The sequence below is a fragment of the Aspergillus alliaceus genome (genome assembly GCF_009176365.1).
Source record: "Aspergillus alliaceus strain CBS 536.65 unplaced genomic scaffold BDW43scaffold_33, whole genome shotgun sequence".
In the NCBI taxonomy this organism is placed as follows: domain Eukaryota; kingdom Fungi; phylum Ascomycota; class Eurotiomycetes; order Eurotiales; family Aspergillaceae; genus Aspergillus; species Aspergillus alliaceus.
Window position 1 is genome coordinate 410076 of NW_022474716.1, and position 22785 is coordinate 432860.

The following is a 22785-nucleotide window of genomic DNA, read 5'->3' on the forward strand; positions in this document are numbered from 1 at the left end:
TGGTCGCTGAGGTCTAAGTTGGTGCCTGGGGATGCTTGCCGAGGTGCTTACTCAGCAACCAAAAGCCAAGAATCCCGCACGGTCCCTTCACAACGTTTCTATCAATATCAAGATGCCGACATGCCTTTCGTTAACCAACCAATCGCTACCAATTCCGCGAAAGTCTCCACCAACGGCCCTTGATTATCGAGACGCCAAGTTGCGCCATTCGGATGGACTTGCTAGAGGGGGAATGGCACAACGGAGATGCTGTTACTTAATCTTGAAAGAATGCCCACATGGCACCGTTGCCATGGTTCAGTACGAATTTGAATTGGCCGTGTTCTGGGGATATTTTCGTTCTCATGCATGCATGGTACCAGGGGTTCACGATCCCCTTTATTTGCCGACATTACAGGTTTAATGTTTATCCTAATAGCGTTTTCACGGTTCAGTAATAGATATCGAGATAACATCATCTACTATAACGTCCAGTTTGAGTTGGGTAGAGCTTATAGTCAACAAGGGAAAAAGAATCTACGACAATACTGCTTGCTCCACCACAGTCAATATCCATCATATCATTTCCTCTATTCGAGGTTAGTATCGTCGCTGAATGGGGCAAGTCCTGGCTCATCCAGGGTTCTCCCCCGACTTACGGATTGTGGGTTGGCATATCCACCATGATTGGCCGTTCATCCCATAATGTACAATGAGGAAGTGTGAGATCAAAATTCTAGATGTCACACTAGGTCCTTCCTCCACAGTTATCAGACCCGAAACTAGGACTGCCAGAACAGTGTTAGTCACTTCAGGCGAACTTCTCTTAACATCATGGATCGAGACCTCAGTTTCTCTATTGGGAAACTTCACGCGATCGTAGGACGTCACCTTCGTCCGGAAGGCTATATAAAGGTCAATTCCACTCCGGATAGAACTTGCTTTGGTTCTCTACTACCCTGTACAACGACACAGAATACACCATGGCTCCAGACACAACTTCAATCCCAGGTTACACGATATTTCGTAAGGGAGACTACGACAGTGCTGCGGCAGCCGCCCTGATCCGTCAAGGAATCCCTCACCCACTTGGTATGATTGCCCACAATACTTAAACTGAATCCGATCATTAACCGTGTAACAGACCAACTCTCTATTGCTGAGATCCCAGTCGCGGCAGCATTGCTCCGCGAGTACGCCAGCCCGAAGTCTCTCAAATTCAACTGCATCACCTTGCGAGAACCACGAAAGCAAGAATATGTTGCCTTCAAACAGGGGAAGGGACCACGTCCGGACCGTCGCGCGTTCTCCATTGTCCTTGACCGGGAGTCGGGGAAGATTGCCGAAGCAGTCGTCAACCTGACCAACTCCAAGGTAGAAGAGTGGAAGGAAGTCAATGATGTCATGCCCACTCTCACCCTCGAGGACCTCGATATACTGGAGGGCATTGCACGCAAAGACTCTCGCGTTATCGAGGCTTGCAAGGGCATCGGCATCACCGACATGTCTAAGGTTTACTTTGATGCATGGGCAATCGGCTTTGAGGAGCGATGGGGCTTTGAGCGACGCTTGCAACAGGGTCTTGCGTATTACCGGAATTCGGAGTTCGACAACCAATATGCTCACCCTTTGGACTTTTCGGTTATTGCCGACACCGAGCGAGAGGAGATTCTCAGTGTCGATATTCGTTACGTGAATGGAGAACGAACAGCAGTGCCACTTACGGAGCACAACTATCTTCCGCACTTTATCGGAGATAAGTACAACCATGACCGTCTGAAACCTATTGATATCGTACAGCCGCAAGGGGTATCCTTCCAGATGAAGGGGAATGAGCTTTCTTGGGCAGGTTACAAGATGCACGTCGGATTCAACTACCGAGAGGGTATCGTCATTTCAGACGTTCGTGCTCATGATCCTTACCAAGACCGTGAACGAACGTTGTTCAACCGGATCAGCGTGGTTGAGATGGTGGTGCCTTACGGCTGTCCCGACAAGCCGCACCACAGAAAGCATGCATTTGATGTGGGCGAGTACGGAACCGGATTCATGAGCAACTCTTTGAAGTTGGGCTGCGATTGCAAGGGAACCATTCATTACCTGGACGGAGTGATGGCCCTTGGAAGTGGCGAGGCGGCGGTCGTTAAGAACGCGATATGTATTCATGAAGAGGACAATGGTCTCCTGTATAAGCACACAGATTATCGGGACGGCACGGTGATCTCAGCGCGCGATCGGAAGCTCATTATCTCTCAAATCATCACTGCAGCTAACTACGAATATGGATTCTACCATACCTTCACCCTGGACGGTACTTACAAGCTGGAAATGAAGCTCACTGGCATGCTAAATACGTATCCCATGCATCCCACCGAACAAGCCGCGCCGTACGGCACGGAGGTGGCGCCGCAAATCAACGCCCAGAATCACCAGCACATCTTCTCATTGCGTATCGACCCAGAAGTGGACGGGCCGAACAACTCAGTCATTCAGAGTGACGCTGTTCCGTCCGATCATCCGGTAGGATCAACTCAAAACTTTTACGGCAACGGATTCTACAGCAAGAAGACGCCATTGCGCACATCACTCGAAGGTGCCGCAGAGTACTGCTACGAAACCAACCGAACGTGGGACATCGTCAATCCAAGCTCCATCAATCCATCTGCTAAAAAGCCCGTTGCTTTCAAAATCCTCAACACATCATGCCCACCATTGTTAGCCAAACCAGGTAGCATCGTCTACAAGCGTGCCGCATTCGCCCGCAAGCCGTTGTGGGTTGTTCCCTACAGAGACTATGAAATATTTCCCGCAGGAGACTATGTATGCCAGTCGACAGGTCGGGAAAACCATGCGGATAACCAGACAGTTCTTGACTGGGCGCAGCGAAACGAATCGATCGAGAATACGGATATTGTCTGTTACATCCAGTTCGGCTTGACTCATTTCCCGCGAACGGAAGACTTCCCTATTATGCCGGCTGAGCCTGTGAGTGTGATGTTGAGAGCGTCGAACTTTTTCCAGAAGAATCCCGGCCTCTGGGTCCCTCCGTCGTCGGTCTGCGTTGATACTATGTCCCGCAATGCCTTTTCCACGTCATGCTGCGTGGGGAGCAAACCGGGGGATCAGTCGAGGTTGTAGGCTTTGAGGGATGCATTGGGGACTATATAAACAATTGTGATATGTAGTTTGCATTACATCAATGAAGAGCGCCTCGAAATTCGTGTATCTTACGATGTAAATAAAATCAAGGAAAGACAATGTTTCATTCGATAGAGCGTCTGGTCAAATTTGAGGAATTGTTAAAAGGGCCTCCCTTTAACCTGATCGGGCTAGCTTCCGGTGCTAGTATGCTAGTACTATATAGGAAAGCGGAAAAACGGAGCTAGAGAATCAGCCAGTAATGTCAGGCCAGGCAGATCATGTGGTTGGCAGGTCTAAAAGATCCTGCCGTCAGAAAGAGCAAACCGCCTACTATATTTATCCAACCTTCCTACTTAGAAATCATGAGACTTCCTTTTGATAATTCCCCAAACTTATTAAAGGTGATGGGTCATAATGCATTACAGTCATAATTTGCCTATGTATATCTACGCGGGCTGGGAATTAGACCTTTGACACTCATACTACAACAATATTTTTTTTTCCTATTTTTTGGTGTTTTTTGTCTGACAACTCTTAACAAAACATCAAGTAACCCCCTAGGTCACGAGATAAAACTAACACAAATCAACAAATAAATCTTTTTTTTTTTAAAAAAACTTTTCCAAACCATTCTCAGCCCAACGCAGAATATGACACAGCGCACATCCATATCGGGCAACTCTAGCCCTGAGGGACTGCAGTGAATCAAACTCGTGTGTTCGGGCGAGGGCGCTCCGGATCATCAATCCACTCCAAGTTATAGACATTATAGTTGATCAACATCACCTCAATCTTGCCCTCATCCTCATTAATCAGGAAAGTGTCAATTCCATCCAGGACCTGAAGATTGTCCTTATAATTATGGTACTCCCAACGTTCAGTCACCCACTGGCCCTTGGGAGCCACATGCGTGCCGATGATGTTATACTGGGTCGTCGGCAACACCAAATTGAGCAATCTAGCAGACTCTCTGATACCCTCATGACCGTGTAAGGTGCGATCAAAGGTTCCACAAAATGCCATCCTTAAGTTTGTGGAGTAGTTCCGGTTAATATCCAGGGGCACATCACCGATGTATCGAAGCAGGATGTGCTCCCAGTAGACTTCCGAAACAGTCCGATCAGTATCGGGCTTCAGCTGGCCTTTGAGAAGCTGGTCCAACACGTCCTTTGGAGGCTTGCTAGCCTCCTCCTCGATATTGTTCCACATCTTCCAGAATTGGGCGGTCAGCCATTCCGCTCCCTTTGGATGACGTGGGTCCGTGATGATCATCTTGGGGTACTCCTTGATCAGCCAGTCGACGATGTCCCCATGGTTTTGGTCGAGGGCAAGCTTGACGATGGTGTAGCTGTTGGCATCGCGGATCTCGACATTGGCATTCCACTTGCGGCAGAGACGTTCCACGGCTTTGAGTTGGCCATAGATGGCTGCGACAATAACGGGAGTGTACCCGTCGCATTCGTCACATTTCTCGTCAACCTTCTTGGGGTCCTGCTGGAGGATATTGTCGATCTGGTCCACTTCACCGTTCATGGCTGCCACGAAGAGCGGGCCGCAGACACTGGGGTCTTTTTTGTCGGTCTTTCCAGCCTTGACGGGCTTGGTGACATAGGCTGGGCCGTTCTGTCTGATGGTGGAAGGCATAATGAAGACTAGGGATAATGGCCTGGTTGTTTTGAATTTCCTTTGGAGAAATATTGCTTGAAGTTCTCTTAATTGTGAGGATGGATATTCAATTGAGTCCTGAAGATAGCTCCTTAAATGTTCGAACATCCTCCCTCAACTTCGATCCGATGTGGATATCGACTCCCTCAATCGAACACTCGTTGACGTCGTACACCATCCCCAATACTACAGACAAAGGCGTCGTTAAAGGTCCAGCCAGCAAGTCTGACGCAATTCCCGATGATACAAGCTGCTCTGTTCCATGCTCGCCATATCATATCCCAAGGATGAACGACGGTAACCATGGCTTCGCGGTTACATTACCTCCGGACTTTGCTGCTTCCAAAAATCAGATCGTGGTCTAGAGCTGGTCGTGACCGTCCAAGTGAATAGGTCTGTCCAGGATCGGAAGTGTGGGAAGCGTTCTAGGTTACGGTCAGATGTCATGGTATGCATCGGCTGGCTGAGGTGGATAAAATGACATCTTCTTCCCCATCCGGAGGTTGTGAAGAATCTGCTTTAGGCAAGGGATTACATTTTATGGAAACAAGGTCGTGAAAAGTGGCGCATGTCAGAGCATGTTAGTCGATGGTACTCGTGCTGACTGGCTGGGCTCCATGAGCTGGTTCAAATGGCAGGAGTCTTGCTCCGCAGCATCCGCCTCATACCTCCCCAAACTGGGGTTGTAGGTTGAAGGATTTGGTCATAGACTAAGGTAATGTTACACTGGGTGGCCAGAGAACCATGAAGATAGGTTGACTCTGTGATTCCGTTTCGGGCATTTCCAACTGCGAACGTAGACGGAAATGATGTCTCAGAAAACTCTCCGGAAGCTATCAAACTTGCCACACCAATACTTTCAGCGTTCTAGATCGAAGTCAATCTCCTTATCCACTAGAAAATTTTCTCACAGAGGCACTAGATGATGCGGGCGTATCGGTGACCAAGTAGCGGGGATTAGACTCGACATAGGACTCGACGTTGCACATAGAGATCGACTCCGCCCATCCCTCAGAACGCAGACGGCGCTATCTCGTCATCATGGTTCCAGATCTGTGTAGCATGCAGATCGACTTTCTCGGAAGCCACTCCTCACGGTTTGGTGGTCAGGCCCGCCTACGTAGAAGGTTCTTGGAAAGTGTTAACAGTGGTAGAGGAGCGGACCCTCGACCTATCCTTACTTTCCGAATGGTGAGGTAGACTGTATATCCTTTAGTTTCAATACGCCAGCGTCAGCGCAAACTAGCACTAAATGAATACCCCAATTGACGAGCATCAACTTTGGTGTCTGTTCATACTCCCCTTCGCATATCTGAAAATGATTCTGAGTGATTCGTCCTTGTGTTCGTCTAGAGGTCTGGACGTTAATGGTCACATGGCATAATCGGTGGACCGCACGTCTCCCCATTTCTTCTGTCGGTCTGTCCTCCCTTCATCTGGCTTGGAGGTCTACTTATCAATTGTTTATTATCATATCATAGCTATATGGCTCCTCCATATATGCCTTTTCGCCATTCTCCATACCTTCGGTAGAGATATAACTAACATGAATAAAGACGCAGGGATTAGTCCATTGCCGATATGTAGCTAATGTCGAATAATAAAATTCATACATTAATATTTCGCTATGCTGAAATACTGCCAACAAAGACAGCAGAGAAGCCATACCCATCCATCATGAAACTTGGCCTGCCAAAATACCACCTTACTCCAAGCCCATCCCAAAGTCATGCACTAACATCACTTCGTCTCCTTTTCGTTTTCTGACAAAATATCCCTCTGAATATCCGAATCCTCCCGCAAGAACGCCTCCTTATCTAGATCTCGATACATCCAATAAAACACCACCGCAAGAAGCACCCCCGGAACCGCCGTCCCCACAAATGGCCAGATGAGATGCGGATCGACCAACGCCGGGATAACTGCCTGACTGATGGCAGACGAGAGGGCCGACATGAAGAGGAAGAGAGCGACGACCAAAGCGCGCATACTTCTCGGGGACCGCGAGAACGACAGCTCGTAGCCGCTGACGACGGCGAAGAGTTCCGACAGGGCTTGCAGGACGTACATGGGGATCTGGGCCCAGACGGAGAGGGGGGATACGCCGCTGCCGATGTCGCATTCTGTTGCGTGGTAGCCGCATGGAGAGGTTTCATATACACGCCATTGGAGGAGGGCGCCGATGACACAGCTTAGGGCGGCTAGTATGAAGCCCAGGGTGATTCGTTTGATGGGGCCGAATTCGATGCGGTGTCGACGGAGAAATGGGTACACGACGTAGTTTAGGATTGGGGAGGCGATGATAATGGTGAGTGGGTTGAAGTTGCTGACCAGGTCGTTTGGGGCGCCTTTTGTGGTCATTGATCCGGCTTGGGAGTTGGTTATGCTTCCGATTCCTCCATTGTTCAGGTAGTAAATTGGGTAGAAGCAGAAGATCTGACAGGCTACGAGGGTGCGTCGCACATCGTCTACGAACCCGTCGCTCCAGTTGATTGGCTTCCCATTGTAGGATGCGACGCCTCGGCTTGCAAGTGCTGATGGCTTCACAGAGTCGAAATAAGCCCTCGATCCGAACTTGCTGAAGCCGTTCTCTCTGATTGCTAGCTTGATTACGCGTAGGGTGTCACCCAGGATATTGCCTTGCGGGGGTGACTTGATCGTTCTCTTGTAGACCAGTGCAAGGATGATCGGCATCAAGAAGTAAATAATGCCGGGAAGCAAGTAGGCCAACCAGTATCCGACGCGCTTCGCAGAGTAACTTGTCGCCAGTCCGAAGAAGGCACCCACGTTGATTAGAGCTGCCAGGATAGCGATCAGATTAGTCTATGCCAAAGTGTCATCAACACCTTTGTAGAGACAGGTTCATATAAGCCTACCGTAGAATGTGAGAGTCAATCGCTGGATCGTAGTTTCTGGATCGACAATGACCCTTTCACCGGACTTCAGGGTCTTGATAAAGGGGTGCTTAAATGTGACTTGTTCCATCACGGTCGGGGAAATATTCGGTTTGAAGATTCCTATTGAATTCGTCAGTCTCCATTGGACACGGTAAACAAGGTTGAGATCCATACCAGCTCCTATTGCGAGAATCATCAAGCTGACAATAAAAGGAGCCATGCCATGGCCAGCCTGTAAGATGCTCGGAATCGCACCGACCACCATGATAATATGCGCAACTCCACAAATAACTACACCGATACAAATTGTCTTATAGCGACCGAGCTTTGAGTCTGCTAACCAACCGCCGAAGATGGGAATACAGTACGCCAGGAACTTGAACAGCAATGTGAGTGCCGACGAGATCTGTAATCCTTGACCCAATGCGCCCGCTGGCTTTTCCGACCCGGGGGCCGATGCTCCTGCGCCATTGCCGCCTGGCGGGAGAGGATACTGAATGAAATTCTGGAAGACCCAAGTACAACCATAATAGGATGCACGTTCTGCGAATTCAACGGTGCATAACCAATATCCAGATCCCGAGACAGGGCCGGGGACCTTCCGGAGGGTATTCAGCTCTTCTTCAGTGGGCGCTTGACCCAGATATTGGTCGGCATCATAGACGGCCTCGGTCGAGGTAGGCGAGGCTTTTTCCTCGTCGAAGACAGTGATCGGCGGTTTCTTATCTCCACTCAGGGAGTTCGTGACTAGTGAGTCCTGGGGAGCTAAAACTGGGTTAATTCAGGCTCGCTTCTGATAAACAGTTGGAACTGACCCATCCGATTGAAATGCTTGGTAGCGACTACACCGAAAGAAACTCCGAGTCGCCTTCCTACGGCTGAGAATACGTATCGGTAAGTATATATAGCCTCTTGCAATGGTGGTGGTGGGGGAGGGATACATTAACTCGTGGTCTACTCATGCAAGGTAAAAAGGCTAGGATGTAACCCTAACAGTATGCCATTGTTGGTGGCGATGATGTGATTGGCAACGCAGCCTACGATTCGTATAGTAAATTGCAGCACTAAGTGCCCACCAGCTTAAAATCACGAAAGAGGAGCATTGAATCACTCTTATATCTATCCTAGCTTTGTCTTGGCGTCGCACGACATGGGTGGAGAAACCCGCAATGGCGACATGATTCCTGAAGATGATGAGTGACCCACGGCACAAACCAAAGAAAAGAAATCAACCTCAGTACTGAGTCGGAAACATTTGGAAGGAAGTCCGTCCGCTGCATTCACCGACCAGCGAAGTAATGCGAAGTGGGAGGCAAGGGGGATTTTATTTGGGACTCTAATGTCGACTTGAAATCTTACGTGGAATGGCTCACAATCTCTCGCCGATCCTCTGCCAAGATGGAAACATCTTACTCTTGCTGCAAGGCGACGAGTTCCCTCCTGAGTTGTCTCGGCTGAATGCGGTATATTGTCCGTGCATATAATATTCTAACGGGGAAATGCAAAAGGAACAGTGACCTCCGGAAGCCAGTAGTAATGCTCGACGCTAAGAAAGCACAAACATATACAGATGAACGAATCTAGCGAAATAGTTTAAACAGGAAATAGAAGCCGTAAACGCCCGCAGCAATGGACGGATAGAATATCCGGAACACCCACGGATGAGCCCGATAGCGTATGATTCGGAGCATCCACCGTTCGATCACCGCACGTGGTGCTCCAGCGGTAAAGAACATATCGCGCATTACACCCACACTCAACTCCTGACCCCGTCGCGCTCTCTGAAAAGCGTCTTTCTCGTAGGTACGCAGCGTCTCGTCGAGGGTACCATTTGGGCTGTCCAGGAAGCCGCGAATAGCGTCAGAAAGGTTCATCACGTCCTCAAACCCCAAATTCACGCCTTCCCCAGCAAACGGAGGCATGAGATGGGCTGCATCGCCAACCAAGGTTATGCTCGGAAAACCCGGCCACTGGAACCCAACCGGAAGCGTGTAAATGCGTCGATTCCCTGTGTATTCGCTACCGGTCGCCAAGAGCTCGAGGAGCTCCGGCGCCCAGTCACTGAATTGACTGGCAATCTGGCGGCGCCGGCTGTCATCATCCACGTACGATAGTGCATCATCGTCTTGGCTTGCGGTCGTCCACACAGACACCTGGATACTACCATCCCCGATCTGTTGTCCCATGAGTGACTTCCCGTCGGAATACGCATAAAGGGAGCCCCGGTTGACCAGTTTGGAAACGTTTGGAGCGGTGTGAGCTGCATCAGGGATGGTGAAAAGGTGGCCATAGATACCGCAGAATGACGGCTGGTCGGGTGTTAGAAAGCGACGGACTCTGCTCCAGGCGCCGTCTGCGCCCACGATCAGATCGAATCCCTGTTCAGTGCCGTGCTCAAATTGGAGCACGGTTCCATCTAACACTCTCAGAAGTTTGCAACCCCAGTGTACTGTGTCCGGTGGCAGGCTATTAAGTAATATTTGGCGAAGCGTTACTCGGTCGATCTCCGGGCTACCACGGCTGCTGCTGACCGATCCTCGATTTGCAAACTGCACATATCCGGTTAGCTTTTTGTCGCACAGGAACAAGGCCTCTCCGTCAAAGCGAGCGTGGCGAAGAAAGTCATTGTAGAGCCCCGCCTTCTTTAGCGCCGCAATGCCGGATTGGTCATGCAAGTCGAGCGTCCCGCCTTGTCCTCGACAGTGCGGCGATGTCTCTGCTTCGTAAATCGCCACCCGCACGCCTGGGATGTTGAAGAGCAGGCGAGCAAGTAGACAGCCCACCGGGCCAGCCCCGATAATCGCGACGTTGAAATTGTGTGACGCCATTTCACAATGATCGATCGCTAAGCGTTTCCGATCCGGGTGGTTTTTCTCAGTTGAGAATATTCGATAGTCTTACCATGAACTTTGGCAAAGCTTGACAGCTTGGCCAGCGGGACAAAGGCCTCGTCTTGATTAGCCAAAGAGGATATCCAAGGAATGTGAACACCGCTAGACAAGTAGTGATCGTTTAACAACACGCACGCTATACTGAGACCATTGGGGCTTCAACGTGGAGATATTTAACTCTCGATAACATGAGATCCGTACGCAGCATCCGGAGCAGAATTAAACATAACATCGCAACTCTTGCCATACTCCGCACTGTGTCGAAGATAGCCTGGATAGTTAGACCACGAGTCAGTGTTGGCAACAAGCGTGGTGGTGTCAACAATACCACGCCATGCCCAAGGCAATTAATTCCCTTCGCAATGCTTGCCTGATCTGGTGGTGTTTGCTTTCGTTGTCTTGCCTTTATGTCAGGTGATGTGTAACGCATAGATCTACCCCACCGTGTAGTCATCGTATGTCCGGCTGTCGGGGGGGGCATTATGGGATCGGGCAAGGTAAATCACAGCCGAAGGGTAAGAGAACTGTCATGCAGAGCATTCAGCAAGCAATTCACGCAAATGCGCCAGGGGATGTACGAGGCCGAGACGATATGCAGGGAAACAGCGAAGAAAACCGCCCCTCTCATGGCCATCGAAACCGAGACTAGTCTTGCTGCACCTCGTGATTAGATTAAACCTAACTAGTTTCTTTGAACTAAACTGAAGTATTAACGTAAATACATACAACTTGGAAGTCTAGTCAACGTTAAATAACATATCGACATGACCCGACAAGCTCACACAGAAAGTCCTTGCATGGGCTCTATCGATGCCAACGGAAATTATTTCAACTCTCTACTTGAACTCCCCTGGCCCCGCACCAAAATGGCCTCCCTTCGACACGGTCAAGTACGGAACAGATTGAGAATCATAGGTATTCGATCCAACCGTATTGCCCCACCAATTAAGCTTGGTGCCAGTGTAGCTCAGGGCAAAGAATATGATAATTGTCGCAAGAGCAGTACCCGTATCCATGGCAGCTTGGAGCAGGTCTGGTCGCGTTATTTAGTATTCATGGGACAATGCGAGATGAAGGAACTCACAATTGTATCGCTTCCACCACTGGAAGGCGCGTCGGCGAATCCAAAAGTTGAAAATAAAGCCGACAATAAACCAGAGAGAGTATTGCGCTATGTCGGTTAGTCTCATATAGCAAAGGTAACAGAGTGGACCACTCACTCGTAGTAGCAGGGGGAATATTGCCGGCAGCATTGAAGAAGATGGGTACATTCACATACTTCAGCCAGCTATTGGGATAACGCCGGTACAGAACATATACTATGACAGTGACCACGGGCTGAATGGTATTAGCTTTTCACTATCGAAGTAGTAGATGTGTCAATCAAGTGCTAACGTACTCCAAGTAAGAAGAAGTACATGAGCGCGTTGTATACCTGTCCGCTCTGGAACAGCCTTTGTGGGCCGATCGTTCCCCAAATGATGGAAGAGTTGTACATAACCTTGGACCCGTTGCATGTGAAGCGATTCGGGTTCTTAGGATCGCAAAGTCCAGAGATATGTCCTAGCATCCAGCGCAGCACTGACAATCTCAAGTCAGTTTGCCAATTCCTGATATCAAAGAGGCTGGTGAAGCGCACCTCCAGTTTGCGTCATAGTTGCAATAATAGATGCATAGATCTGACCGGCAAAAAGAGTCCGAGGCGGGATTTTCTGCATGAGGAACTCGTTAGTATCACGAAAAAAAAAATCATATGGGATACACACGCACCATATACTGCCCCATTTTGAGGTCCTGTGCAAAGTCCATCGCATGTTTAATCGAGTTATAACCATAACACTTGACCATGGTGTTTGCGATAGCGCTGCCGGGCCACGCATATCCCGCGATAAGCTCGGTAATGATATTCAGAAACACTCGTTGGTTAGTTGTTCCCTGCAGGATCCCTTCCGGGAGAATCAAGACAACCCCCATGCCAAAACAGACGATGAGGAATCCCCAGACGGGCAAATCCGTCTCCCAGTATCGCACGGTGAGAATGCCCAGTCCGAGCACGACAACGGTCAACACCCCATACCACCAGTCTGGCACGTCCTTGTACGCATGCATCAGTCGACGATGAATGTCCTCCCCGCCAGCACGAGAGTTCCTAAATTTAGCCCAGATCTCGCTACCATTGTAGAGATAAGTATGCAGGATTACGGCCGTCACTGCCGCAAAGCCCAGACCGTACGTGAGAGCATAGGCGATCGAGATGTACATCGGTGAGTAGGATTGGTATTTGCTCTCGACAAAGTTTAGATTCGCATCAACCACGCGTGTGATATTATACGACTGGCCGGTATTATCAAACGTACCCGAAGATAGAAGCGGAAGGCTAGAGAATGGGTTAGACCAAAAAGCAAGGGGAACTATATTCACTCACTAAGCACTATTCCAGACGTTCGTGTAATATAGGACTGGCGAAAGGAAGAAGTAGAATATCACGATTGTAGCGAATGCATTGCATGTAATGTAGAATGGGGTGGTGAGTGGAAACCCAGCATAGTTAATCTCTGTCCAGTCGAGACTAATCGGCAGAAGTCCCAAACCCGAGTTCATCTGTACCATTCGTATTAGGTAAAATCGCAAATTATACAGTGCCGTGAAGAGGACTCACTCCGAACAATGTGTTAACAACTTGATTGTGAGGCACGATCCAGGTGATGAATGCAAAACTACTCAGGCTGGTCCAGATATAATCTGGGAACCAGAAGAGCACAAATCCAAAAATTGTAAAGGACGCAAAGAAACTATATCTAGTGATAGTCCATCCATTTACAGGGGAATGATCCTCACGTTCGTGGAGAGCGCGGAAGAGAACGGTGGATGAAAGGGACGTAGGCCAAATGAGGGCGGCAGGGTAGACAATCCACCGGCGAGCAAGTCCAGCCAGGCCGAAGCTTAAAAAGATGAATTAGTATACAAGACTAGCGGAAAGTTCCTTTGCGCACAGTCTACCTACCCAATCATCTGGGTTGTCAGCAGGTACAGAAAAGAGAACCCAGCACCATAATCACGGCCCCAAAACCGAGGATGAATGATGGCCATCAATGAGCCTTGAGCATAAGGTGTGGAGGCGCTAATATTAACACACTATAGTTTCATTGTCGCGTAAGCCAACAGAAATGATGTAGAATGGAAAGAGCATGTCAAGGACAAAGCCAACTAACTATCACAATAAAGGCATGTTCTTTGATGGTGAACCTGCCCGGGTTGATGTCAAACGACAGTCTTCCCAGTGGGACTCTCCAGCGTGGAAGCTTTTCCCAAGCCCGACCGATAGGATAAACGAGAAGCTGGGCAACAACGTAACCGATGGTAAGAGATGGCTAGTCACTATTAGCATAGTTCGCGTTGCGGCGGTGGACGTTAGACCTACATATCGTAGCCCGAAAAATTGGTTGACACCAGAAAACACAATGACGAAGATTGTAATCAAAATCCACGCCCGCATAGCTGGAGAGAGGTCAGCAGACCGTGACAGGTATGAGGATGGTTGGCATACTGTTACAGAGCATGGTCGGATTATCTTTGTTAGATACACATGCTGCTACCTCAGGAACTACAACACCGCCTGTTAACGTGTTACCCGTAGCTTCATCTTCGCCGTACGTTACCCACACGGTGACTCGTCCCCTTCAACATTCCATTTGAACGCCTCCACAGGTGACAATTCGGTTGCCTCTCCTAGTTTTGAAAGCTCATTTGCTCCTCCATATGATCGTAAATCTACCGTGCGAGCTTCGACGGTGGGCCCATTCTTGCTATCATCTCGACCATCTTTGGGTTTAATGTGATCTGAAGAAGTTTCAGACGCCATGGCGGGGATTAAATAGGCACACCCAGCGATTCTGACAAAACCGGTGCATGTACTATGTGGGAAGATGGATAATATATTATATCCCAGTCCGTTTCTCAGGCGCAGGCGTTCGCAAAACCAGATTCCTGTAGACCCACCAGAATATGGCAAGGATGTCTATCACGCTATCAAGCATGGTTTATCGCATCATAGTTTACCTAACATAGAGGCATAAGCCACCAATGAAATAAAGAAAAATATAAATCATCCCAGTAGAGTTACTATAGTGAAACTTGGATGTTTTATTGTCCCACGTACGGCGACACCCACGATCCCACTGAGGCTCGCGTACCCGGTCCGAATAAGCACCAAGGGGGAAAGAAAGAAATAATGAATGGATTAAAAAGATCAAATAAAGGTAATGAAAAGATGGGGGAGAGAGCTACCGATGAAGATAAAAGGCAAGTAACAAGGATCAACCGACAAGATATGCGTCGTATATGTGGGAAGTAGCGCGCAGACTAGGAGACAGGCTTGCTCTTTAGGATTGTCCACGGTTCGGGGCACATAGACCAACCCTAGACGGCTACAAACAATAGCTAGTTGGCATTTAAGGTGTAGAATATATGCGAGTACAGCTTAGAGTGCGACGAGCTCCAACCGTGACATGAATAGAAGCCTTGTAATTTGATACTTAGACTTTGCTTATAGGGAATATACTCGGGATCGGTTCGGCCCGAGTCTCAATACCAATTAAATCAATGGCGTGCTTATGGACAAAACTTTAGCGCATATGACGACAAGAAATTTAATTCAATGGCCAGGTTAGTAGTTGAACGGCGTGATGTATATCAATGGTGAAAATTCAAGACACCCCCACACTCGAGAAGAACGTTATCGTATACGGATCAATATAAAACTGCCGATAGTATCAATCGACATGGAGGTCACAGGGATCTCCTTCGTCGGACCAAGGCATCTACCTGTCAGTATAAATGAAGGTTTCTCCAAGAGGTGGACTGTGTATTGGACTGCAAGACGGAATGACCATCAATGCCCTATTTCGCGTCATCACAGCTTCCCCACTTCGGCGAATTACCATGCCGCTGACGCGACCTTGCATGCATCAAACGTGATATCAGATTGGCGTACATGGCCGCATGGTCGGGAAAATTTCGGTCGCGCCTTTGAGCTGCCCCTTCGTACGAAACGGTCATTCTTGGCATATTTACATCGATCCGATACTATGTCGACAGTACGCCTTTGTCGCTCAACAAATTCTGTGGGATTGTTTACCCAGTCTATATGCCTTCCAGGCACACATCAAACGGATTATCTTGTGGGTCCCTTTTCTCAAGTTATGGTCAATATTCTTAAAAAATCATTTCCATGATCCACTCATACTTTGAGTATTGTGCTTACTTGTTCAACCGTGGAACCATGGATTTGCAACATCTTAGACGGACTACGTCCTCAGCTCTGAGTTCTATAAACGAGCAGAGGTTATGCAGGGAGGGGAACTCTGCGATGACAGTAGAATTAAACATTATAATGCCACTAGGGCTTCCTCTTCTATACTCTTCGCCCTGGTAGCCTTTAGACGTAGCTAAATTCTGGACGCTTTTTAATATCTGGTGGTACCGCTCTATGATATATTATATTTAGTAATCTGTGTTTACTTTACCGTTTTTCTAGTGTTTGTTTTATTCGGGTTTTTTTCCTTCTTTTTCTCCCCAGAAGTAGCCCGCGTGAATAACTTGAATTGACATTGGCGAGGGAGGCCATGCCAGTCGGTTTACACATATGCTTGTAAATGTGCGCAGCTTCATCGGCGGAACGGGGCAATTGTCGGATCATTTCCAGTCCATAGTCAGAGGATTGAACTGACAGAAGAATACCATAAGTGATGCATGCGACTTTGACGTTCAGACTGCAAGATATCATTGTAGCTTATAAGGCAGTCTGGTTGGAATATCATCCGGGTGTCAGTATCGGACGACTTGGTCATGGGAATCATGTCATGTATCATGGCTTTGGCTTTATTGGCTCTTCTTGCCTTTTTACAAGCCGTTCATGCCTTATCCACTCTCAATAGCAGCATCAAGACACACAAATTTCCAGCAGGACTGGAGCTAGCAAGTTCGTACGATGTTCAGGTTAAACAGTCCAGCAGCCCTCTGTACACTGTTGAATCGTACGGAACCATTGTCTCAGAGGCCAATACGACATCCGGGAAAGGGATTGAACACAATACCTCATTTGCATTGTTCGATTTCTCCGGGTCTGTCGATGCTTTTGTAACGTACAAGAAGGCACCAGTTCAATCTGCCATCGTTAGGCCACATTCCTATGACATTCAGCCCACCATAACAGGAAATATGATCACTTTTACTCTTAACCGCCCACGCATTGTAGTACTCCAAGTGAATGACGATATTTTCGATACTCTACAACTCTTCACCAACGCAGTAGAAACTGATGTTCCTGTTCCGCATGATCCCGACATCCTGTACTTTGGCCCCGGCATCGATAATGGGTCCTCTGATGGAAACGGAACACTGGCAATGCCCTCTGGTAAGACTGTATATCTCGCTTCCGGCGCTGTGGTGACATTCCGACTTACATTTCAGAACGCGACCAATGGTTCAATCCAGGGACGCGGTGTGATTAACCCCAAGAGAACGGGCGGGATACTTATAGAATGGTCGAGAAATATCCTAGTATAGGACATCCTCATCCTAGGAGCGAAAGGATCCTCTGTTACAACCGGTACTTCGAAGGACATCACTCTTCCCGTACTCCGTTCCATGTCCTCTACCGGTAATGGCGATGGGATCAACTTCTTTTACAGCGAGAATATCCTTGTCGATGGCGTGTTCCTACGAAACTCCGACGACAATATCGCCCTATACCAGCACCTCTGGGAGTACTACGGCGACTCGAAAAACATTACGACCCAAATCTCCTCCCTTTGGGCGGACTGGGCTCATCCGATTAATATCGGAACCCGTGGGAATTCAGATAATCCCGAAACGATGGACGGGGTCGTTATTCGCAACGTCGACATCCTGGACCACCACGAGCCACAACTCTGGTACCAGGGGTGCATTGCGATTAACCCTGGTGATAGCGACTTCATTCGGACTATTCAAATTGAGGACGTTCGGGTCGAGAACTTCCGTTTGGGCCAATTGCTTAATTTTCGCGTGATGTATAACTCAAAGTATAACACGTCCCCGGGCAGGGGAACCCGGAATGTTTACGTGAAAGGCCTGGTGTACAATGGGTCGCATGCCAATCCCTCGCTTCTCTTGGGATATGATCAGCTACGGAATATCTCGAATGTGACGTTTGCCAACCTGCGGGTCAATGAAAAGCTCATCCACGGTGAGATGGCTAAGCCGTCATGGTACTACACATTCGATTTTGTGCCCATGTTTGCTAATGAGTATGTGAATGGATTGAACTTTACAAGCGGGCAATAGGTGTTTGGGGGGTGGGCTGCTCTTGATTTGTCCTTTGACTAGAGAGAGATATATATATATATAAGTAGAAGATACCAACACTCTCAGTGATTAGGTACTGAAGTCTTACGATATGACGCCTAGGCATTCAACTAGATTGATTTGTTTTTCAGTTCCATCTCGAGCTCAGATTCCTCCATTTAGGCGGAAGATTGAGCCAAAGCATAGATCATCGGGGCCCAGCCGGAATATTACCTAATGCGGTAATGTGAGACTGATCTGCAGTAGCCAATTCGTGCTTATAATTTGCTCCGGAGGGGCTCCGATACTTCCTCCGGCGCGAAGATCCTCCTGTCATGCGGGGAAAAATATCGACTCTGCAATCATGCAATACTCTGCCCCGTGGGGAACATGGACCTGATTTTCAATCGAATGTTCTCGTTAGAAATATCTCAATGCCAATGCCGCAATAATGCGCCCAAAAGCAAACGGTCGGTCAACGTCCACACAGGACCAACGACAGCAATCCCAGCAGCAACCGCAAGACCAGGAGTCATCGAAGCCCGACGAAGATATCCCCGCTTGCCAGTCTTGTCGAAAGAAAAAGGCACGCTGTAGTCGCGAGCAGCCATGCTCACAATGCGAGCGCTTCGGTGTGCGATGCGTTTACGACGACCGTCGGCTGAAGCCCGGCCTACGCGCAGGAGCCGTAGACCAGCTCTATCAACGCATTGATACGCTAGAGAATATGTTCCTCGGACAGAGTATTTTGTGGAAGCAGCTTTGGGAAGTGCTTCATCCTAATACTATCTTTCCTGGGGTAGCAAGGGATTATGGTCATGACGTTGAAACCCCGAGTGGACAACTCGGTCATGCACGGGAAGCCATTAAGGGGTCCCTGTTACAACTTGCTCGGAACGAGGACGGGGCAGAGTTTCCCATGGAGCTACCGAAGAATGGTGATGGTGATGGCGATATTCGGTCTCCAAAGCGACGGAAAGTGGACGTGGTACCCACTCCACAGCCCTTGTCGCGGGATGGGACACACTTCGACATCCTTGACTCAGACTTGATGCTAGATCTTGTCGAATTCTATTTCGCAAACATTCATCATTGGATCCCTATCTTACATGTGAGGAAATTTCGTGAACAGATTCACACGCACCAGGGACGACAAAGGGCAGTTCATATCTTACACGCCATTGTCGCGTTATGTAGCCGGTTCTCCGACGATAGACGACTTGGAAACGATGTAGAGAAGGCAGAAATGGCAGAGAAAAGTAGGCAGCACGTTTTATTAAGTGGCATGGAGTCATTCTCGGTTGAGAATCTTCAGGCTCTAGTGATCATTGCATTTGACACAGTAAGGTTTTGGTGTCCTTGACCATCTGCATAATATCTAATGTCGCTGCAGATCGGCCGTGGACGTGGTCCATCTTCATGGTCAATAGTAGGAGGAATGGCTCGTACAGTAGAGCAACTTCAATTGAGCGTTGAGGAAGAGCAGTTTTCCAGCAATACACAGTCCGGCGAAACACTGATACGGCGGATGGCTTTTCTAAAGCCATCCACGTCTTGGAGAGAAGCGGAAGAAAGGCGCCGCGTCTTCTGGACGGTTTTTCTGATGGATCGTTTCTGCAGCGTATCCACGGGTTGGAATATCAGCCTGACCAGCGCAGATGTTAAGCGGCGGCTCCCCTGCGAAGGCGCGCTCTGGGAGCAGGAAGTCGAAGTACGACCGCCTTATTTCGGAATATCAGATACCAAGGCTGCCAGTCCCCATCGAGCTTTGTTGACAGAGAGCCGAGTGACGACTGGTTCAAAGGAGCAGGACTGTATCGGTGGTTTTGCGTACTGCATCGAAGCCACCGAGTCTCTAGCACTCGTCACAAATTTCTTCCTACATCACGCACTCGACATCCGGGACGCGGATAAAACGCAGCTCTGGCTGATGTACTTTAAGGAGCTGGATCTCCGGATGGTTCAGTACGCGCTTGTTATTATTTTATTCGTTTTGTCACTGCAACTAACTGTTATCAGATGGAAGCTCTTTCTGCCGCCTAAATGGCGTGACGCTTCCGTTCTTAATGCAGACGGAATCATGGACCCTAATCTAACCCTTGCACATACCACGCACAACACGGCTGTTATCCTTTTACATCAAGGGATTGCTTACCCGCCCTTACACTGGCAGTCCTGCCCAGTCAAACTACCTTCCACATCCTCAGCAGAAACCTGTCTCAAGGCTGCTTCAGAAATTAGTATCATCGGCCGCCAGTTTCTTCTATGCTCATCCATCCTCACCAATCCGCAGTTTTCCTTCTGTCTTTTCATCGCTGGACGAATGCTCCTAACGCACTCTAGATACTACGGGAGCCCAATACCCACCTCATTAGACTCGCTAGTTGCTAGCCTATTTGAGATCTCTCGCCGATGGGCAGGCCCACAAGATATGCAAGATAGCCAAAAGGACAACCTTGCTTCAGGCTTTGCGAAGCGTCTGCTTCAGGCAAGGGACAACTTTCCTGCATTCTCAAAACCTAGCTTGGATATCCGACAGACTGCATACTCTGAAAGTACAGGGCCTCCAAAGGCAGCAGACATTATAGGTAGCCCAACGCTCCACGAACGCACTGCTATGTTACCAAGCAATACGTACACAGATCAGGATTTTCCAGTGCCAATACCAGATAATCACTCGGACACCTCCGTTGGCTTGGCGTTCCCCCCGCTTCCTTTATCATTCCAGCAGACTCTCCTGGATTTCCCCGATATAAATCCGTTCGGCATTGGACAATTCACCTCTTGAGGTTGCATCATCGCACGCGTCCGTGCGGAACAGTCAGACCAGTCCATCGTATGCCCATCTATCCGCTGGGTTTGCTTGTCCTTCTCCCGGATACCTGCAGACGACGCCCAGTCCAGGTCAAAGGATCAGTCGGTATGGTGCAAGCGAGGTGGATGGAGCCGTCATGGGGGAGCATTCCGCCCGCCTGGAACAGAAGAGTCAATGAATAATGCCACCGAGTTTGAGAAGTTGCATATACGCCTCACAATTGACCAAACGCAATAAATCGATCTCTAATATATCGCACCTAGCTCTAATTTCCTCCCAATACACCCATTGCACACTGCATTGCGGCCCCTTCATGCATGCCAAACCATCTTTGTTATAATTAATGTCCTCCATAAATAGTAGCGCTTGACTCAGTGACCAGTCCCATCTCCAGCAGCATATTCCCCATGAGCATGAAATAATAATCCGCATAGACGAGCCCATGATTTGCCCACCGGCGCGTTGCAAATTGATAGTTATTGATTGTCGCGCCGTCGAGAATTGTTTCCGGTAATTTTGCACCAGCAGTGTCCTCATTTTGCAGCGGACGCGAGCTTCTAATCCCTAGCCTCCCGGGTTGCCTCTTGTCATGCTCAGGAATATCCTCAGGATAAACGGGCGCGACCGCATCAGAACAATCAGTGTAGAATCCTTGATCGCCTGGAGTCATAAAGCCAACCACTGTCCCAGCTAGAATGCTCATGGCCGATCTCAAATAAAACCCAGCAGCATTCGCATCCACACCCCTTAACGCCTTAAAAATCAACAACATCCCACAGCCCGCCACCATCCCCGCAGATGTATCTCTCGGACAAGCGGAGTCCATGGGGGCATCAAAGTCCCAATACGGCACTCCATCTACCGGCAACCGACGAATAAAGTAATCAGCCAATTGCCGCGCAATCAATAAAAGATCTGCCTCGCCCGTCCACTCGAAGGTTTGCGCGAATCCCAGGATTCCCCACGCCTGCCCGCGCGCCCAACAGCTCTCATCACTGTACCCCTGATGTGTGAACTTCAACTTCGGCAAACCCGTCGCCATGTCATAGTTGACAACGTGGACTGTACTGCTATCGGGTCGTATATGATGCCTGGCTGTTGTCCGCGCGTGAGCTATCGCAATATCGTAAAATTTGGTGTTTCCTGTCTCCTTTGCAGCCCAGAACAACAGGTCGAGGTTTAGCATGTTATCGATAATCACGAGGAAATCTTTCTCGGGGTTCGTGAAGGAGTACAGTTTCGTATGGCATATATCCCAGCTACGGAGAGACTGGACGCGCTCATCAAAGCGGCTGGCTAGTGAATGCGCAGCTAGGATCAGGCTATTGTATGCCTGAGGGTCGCGATTGAGAGACCACGCTTTCATTGCCCAAGGCGCTATCATGAATCCCAGGTCGTGGGTATCGCGCTTTGCGGCGTTGGCGTGCAGATTGGCTGTCCACCATTGGCAGAGATGTTGGAGCTGTAATTTGTGAGGGAGGGGACTGTCCTTGTTTGATTGCCATGGTGTGCCATAGAAGTTTGGGTACCGGGTTTGCCGTTCGAGGAGGAGGTACAGCGAGCCTGGGAAGAAGCCGGATGTCCAGAAATCTAGAGTGCGGTAGACGTAGGTTGCACCGTCTGCGCCGGTGTATTCAGGGTAAAGTGTCGGTGGCGATACACTGCCTAGGGCTCTACTAGCCACGCTCCAGAGCTTCACTGTAACTGATTCGGAGTATAGTGCCTTGACTAGCGGGCATGGGCTTGTTGATGACATCGATCCTGCTTTCGGCTTTTCTGTTGACTGCAGATATTAGACGCAGTCTCCCGTTGCCTGTGATATGGCGATTTGCTTACACTTGCTCCATTTGCCCATAGCTCTAGTGCTCGTTTTGTTGATACTCCTGTATCCGCGGCCATCTTTATATTGCTGGGAAGGGTCTGTAAGTTCTAGTTCGGTGTCCTCAAAGTCCTGGTGCATGCATCACGCAAACACAGGAAGATAAATATACAGTATTTAATTAATGAAGGGATAAAGAATTCGTTGGATGCTATGTTGCTATATTGTATATGCAACCAGTCAAGCGTTGAA

The 22785-nt window shown here is 48.9% G+C and overlaps 8 protein-coding genes across 8 annotated transcripts; 3 read left to right on the forward strand and 5 right to left on the reverse strand.

The window, feature by feature from the left end:
• Positions 1-962: 962 nt before the first annotated feature.
• Positions 963-3117, forward strand: BDW43DRAFT_312925 (peroxisomal copper amine oxidase; the record flags this gene model as incomplete). The annotated part of the gene is made up of 2 exons (XM_032047470.1): positions 963-1071; positions 1124-3117. The coding sequence occupies 2 exons, from the start codon at positions 963-965 to the stop codon at positions 3115-3117; spliced, it is 2103 nt and encodes a 700-aa protein (XP_031898544.1).
• A 376-nt stretch (positions 3118-3493) lies between these two features.
• Positions 3494-4809, reverse strand: BDW43DRAFT_282134 (ankyrin repeat domain-containing protein). Its single transcript, XM_032042598.1, has one exon. The coding sequence runs from the start codon at positions 4762-4764 to the stop codon at positions 3826-3828; it is 939 nt and encodes a 312-aa protein (XP_031898545.1). The 5' UTR covers positions 4765-4809; the 3' UTR covers positions 3494-3825.
• Positions 4810-6404: 1595 nt separating this feature from the next.
• BDW43DRAFT_320706 (POT family-domain-containing protein) lies at positions 6405-8644 on the reverse strand (the record flags this gene model as incomplete). Its single annotated transcript, XM_032049143.1, has 4 exons — positions 6405-7583; positions 7662-7802; positions 7857-8447; positions 8641-8644. The coding sequence occupies 4 exons, from the start codon at positions 8642-8644 to the stop codon at positions 6526-6528; spliced, it is 1794 nt and encodes a 597-aa protein (XP_031898546.1). The 3' UTR covers positions 6405-6525.
• Positions 8645-8928: 284 nt separating this feature from the next.
• Positions 8929-11158, reverse strand: BDW43DRAFT_282137 (FAD-dependent oxidoreductase). Its single transcript, XM_032042599.1, has 2 exons — positions 10902-11158; positions 8929-10844 (listed from the first exon to the last, which is right to left on the reverse strand). The coding sequence occupies exon 2, from the start codon at positions 10508-10510 to the stop codon at positions 9263-9265; it is 1248 nt and encodes a 415-aa protein (XP_031898547.1). The 5' UTR covers positions 10511-10844; positions 10902-11158; the 3' UTR covers positions 8929-9262.
• Positions 11159-11365: 207 nt separating this feature from the next.
• BDW43DRAFT_320708 (OPT oligopeptide transporter protein-domain-containing protein) lies at positions 11366-14435 on the reverse strand (the record flags this gene model as incomplete). The annotated part of the gene is made up of 13 exons (XM_032049144.1): positions 11366-11606; positions 11658-11744; positions 11794-11911; positions 11973-12154; positions 12213-12285; positions 12344-12950; positions 12999-13174; positions 13233-13515; positions 13578-13708; positions 13786-13944; positions 13995-14071; positions 14121-14177; positions 14237-14435. The coding sequence occupies 13 exons, from the start codon at positions 14433-14435 to the stop codon at positions 11410-11412; spliced, it is 2346 nt and encodes a 781-aa protein (XP_031898548.1). The 3' UTR covers positions 11366-11409.
• A 2006-nt stretch (positions 14436-16441) lies between these two features.
• On the forward strand, positions 16442-17899 carry BDW43DRAFT_301637 (putative endo-polygalacturonase; the record flags this gene model as incomplete). Its single annotated transcript, XM_032045087.1, has 2 exons — positions 16442-16988; positions 17436-17899. The coding sequence occupies 2 exons, from the start codon at positions 16442-16444 to the stop codon at positions 17897-17899; spliced, it is 1011 nt and encodes a 336-aa protein (XP_031898549.1).
• A 384-nt stretch (positions 17900-18283) lies between these two features.
• On the forward strand, positions 18284-21013 carry BDW43DRAFT_320712 (putative C6 transcription factor). The gene is made up of 4 exons (XM_032049145.1): positions 18284-19241; positions 19293-19864; positions 19919-20659; positions 20721-21013. The coding sequence occupies exons 1-4, from the start codon at positions 18351-18353 to the stop codon at positions 20890-20892; spliced, it is 2376 nt and encodes a 791-aa protein (XP_031898550.1). The 5' UTR covers positions 18284-18350; the 3' UTR covers positions 20893-21013.
• A 41-nt stretch (positions 21014-21054) lies between these two features.
• BDW43DRAFT_320715 (glycoside hydrolase family 88 protein) lies at positions 21055-22753 on the reverse strand (the record flags this gene model as incomplete). The annotated part of the gene is made up of 2 exons (XM_032049146.1): positions 22551-22753; positions 21055-22485 (listed from the first exon to the last, which is right to left on the reverse strand). The coding sequence occupies exons 1-2, from the start codon at positions 22611-22613 to the stop codon at positions 21055-21057; spliced, it is 1494 nt and encodes a 497-aa protein (XP_031898551.1). The 5' UTR covers positions 22614-22753.
• Between the last annotated feature and the right edge of the window lie 32 nt (positions 22754-22785).

Bases quoted from the DNA above. Each gene is read 5' to 3' on its own strand.
- BDW43DRAFT_282137 (XM_032042599.1), bottom strand. From the start codon at position 10,510: ATGGCGTCACACAATTTCAACGTCGCGATTATCGGGGCTGGCCCGGTG.
- BDW43DRAFT_282134 (XM_032042598.1), bottom strand. From the start codon at position 4,764: ATGCCTTCCACCATCAGACAGAACGGCCCAGCCTATGTCACCAAGCCC.
- BDW43DRAFT_320712 (XM_032049145.1), top strand. From the start codon at position 18,351: ATGCGCCCAAAAGCAAACGGTCGGTCAACGTCCACACAGGACCAACGA. The intron at 19,242-19,292 runs GTAAGGTTTTGG...ATGTCGCTGCAG, and splicing joins TGATCATTGCATTTGACACA to ATCGGCCGTGGACGTGGTCC. The intron at 20,660-20,720 runs GTTCGGCATTGG...CGTGCGGAACAG, and splicing joins GATTTCCCCGATATAAATCC to TCAGACCAGTCCATCGTATG.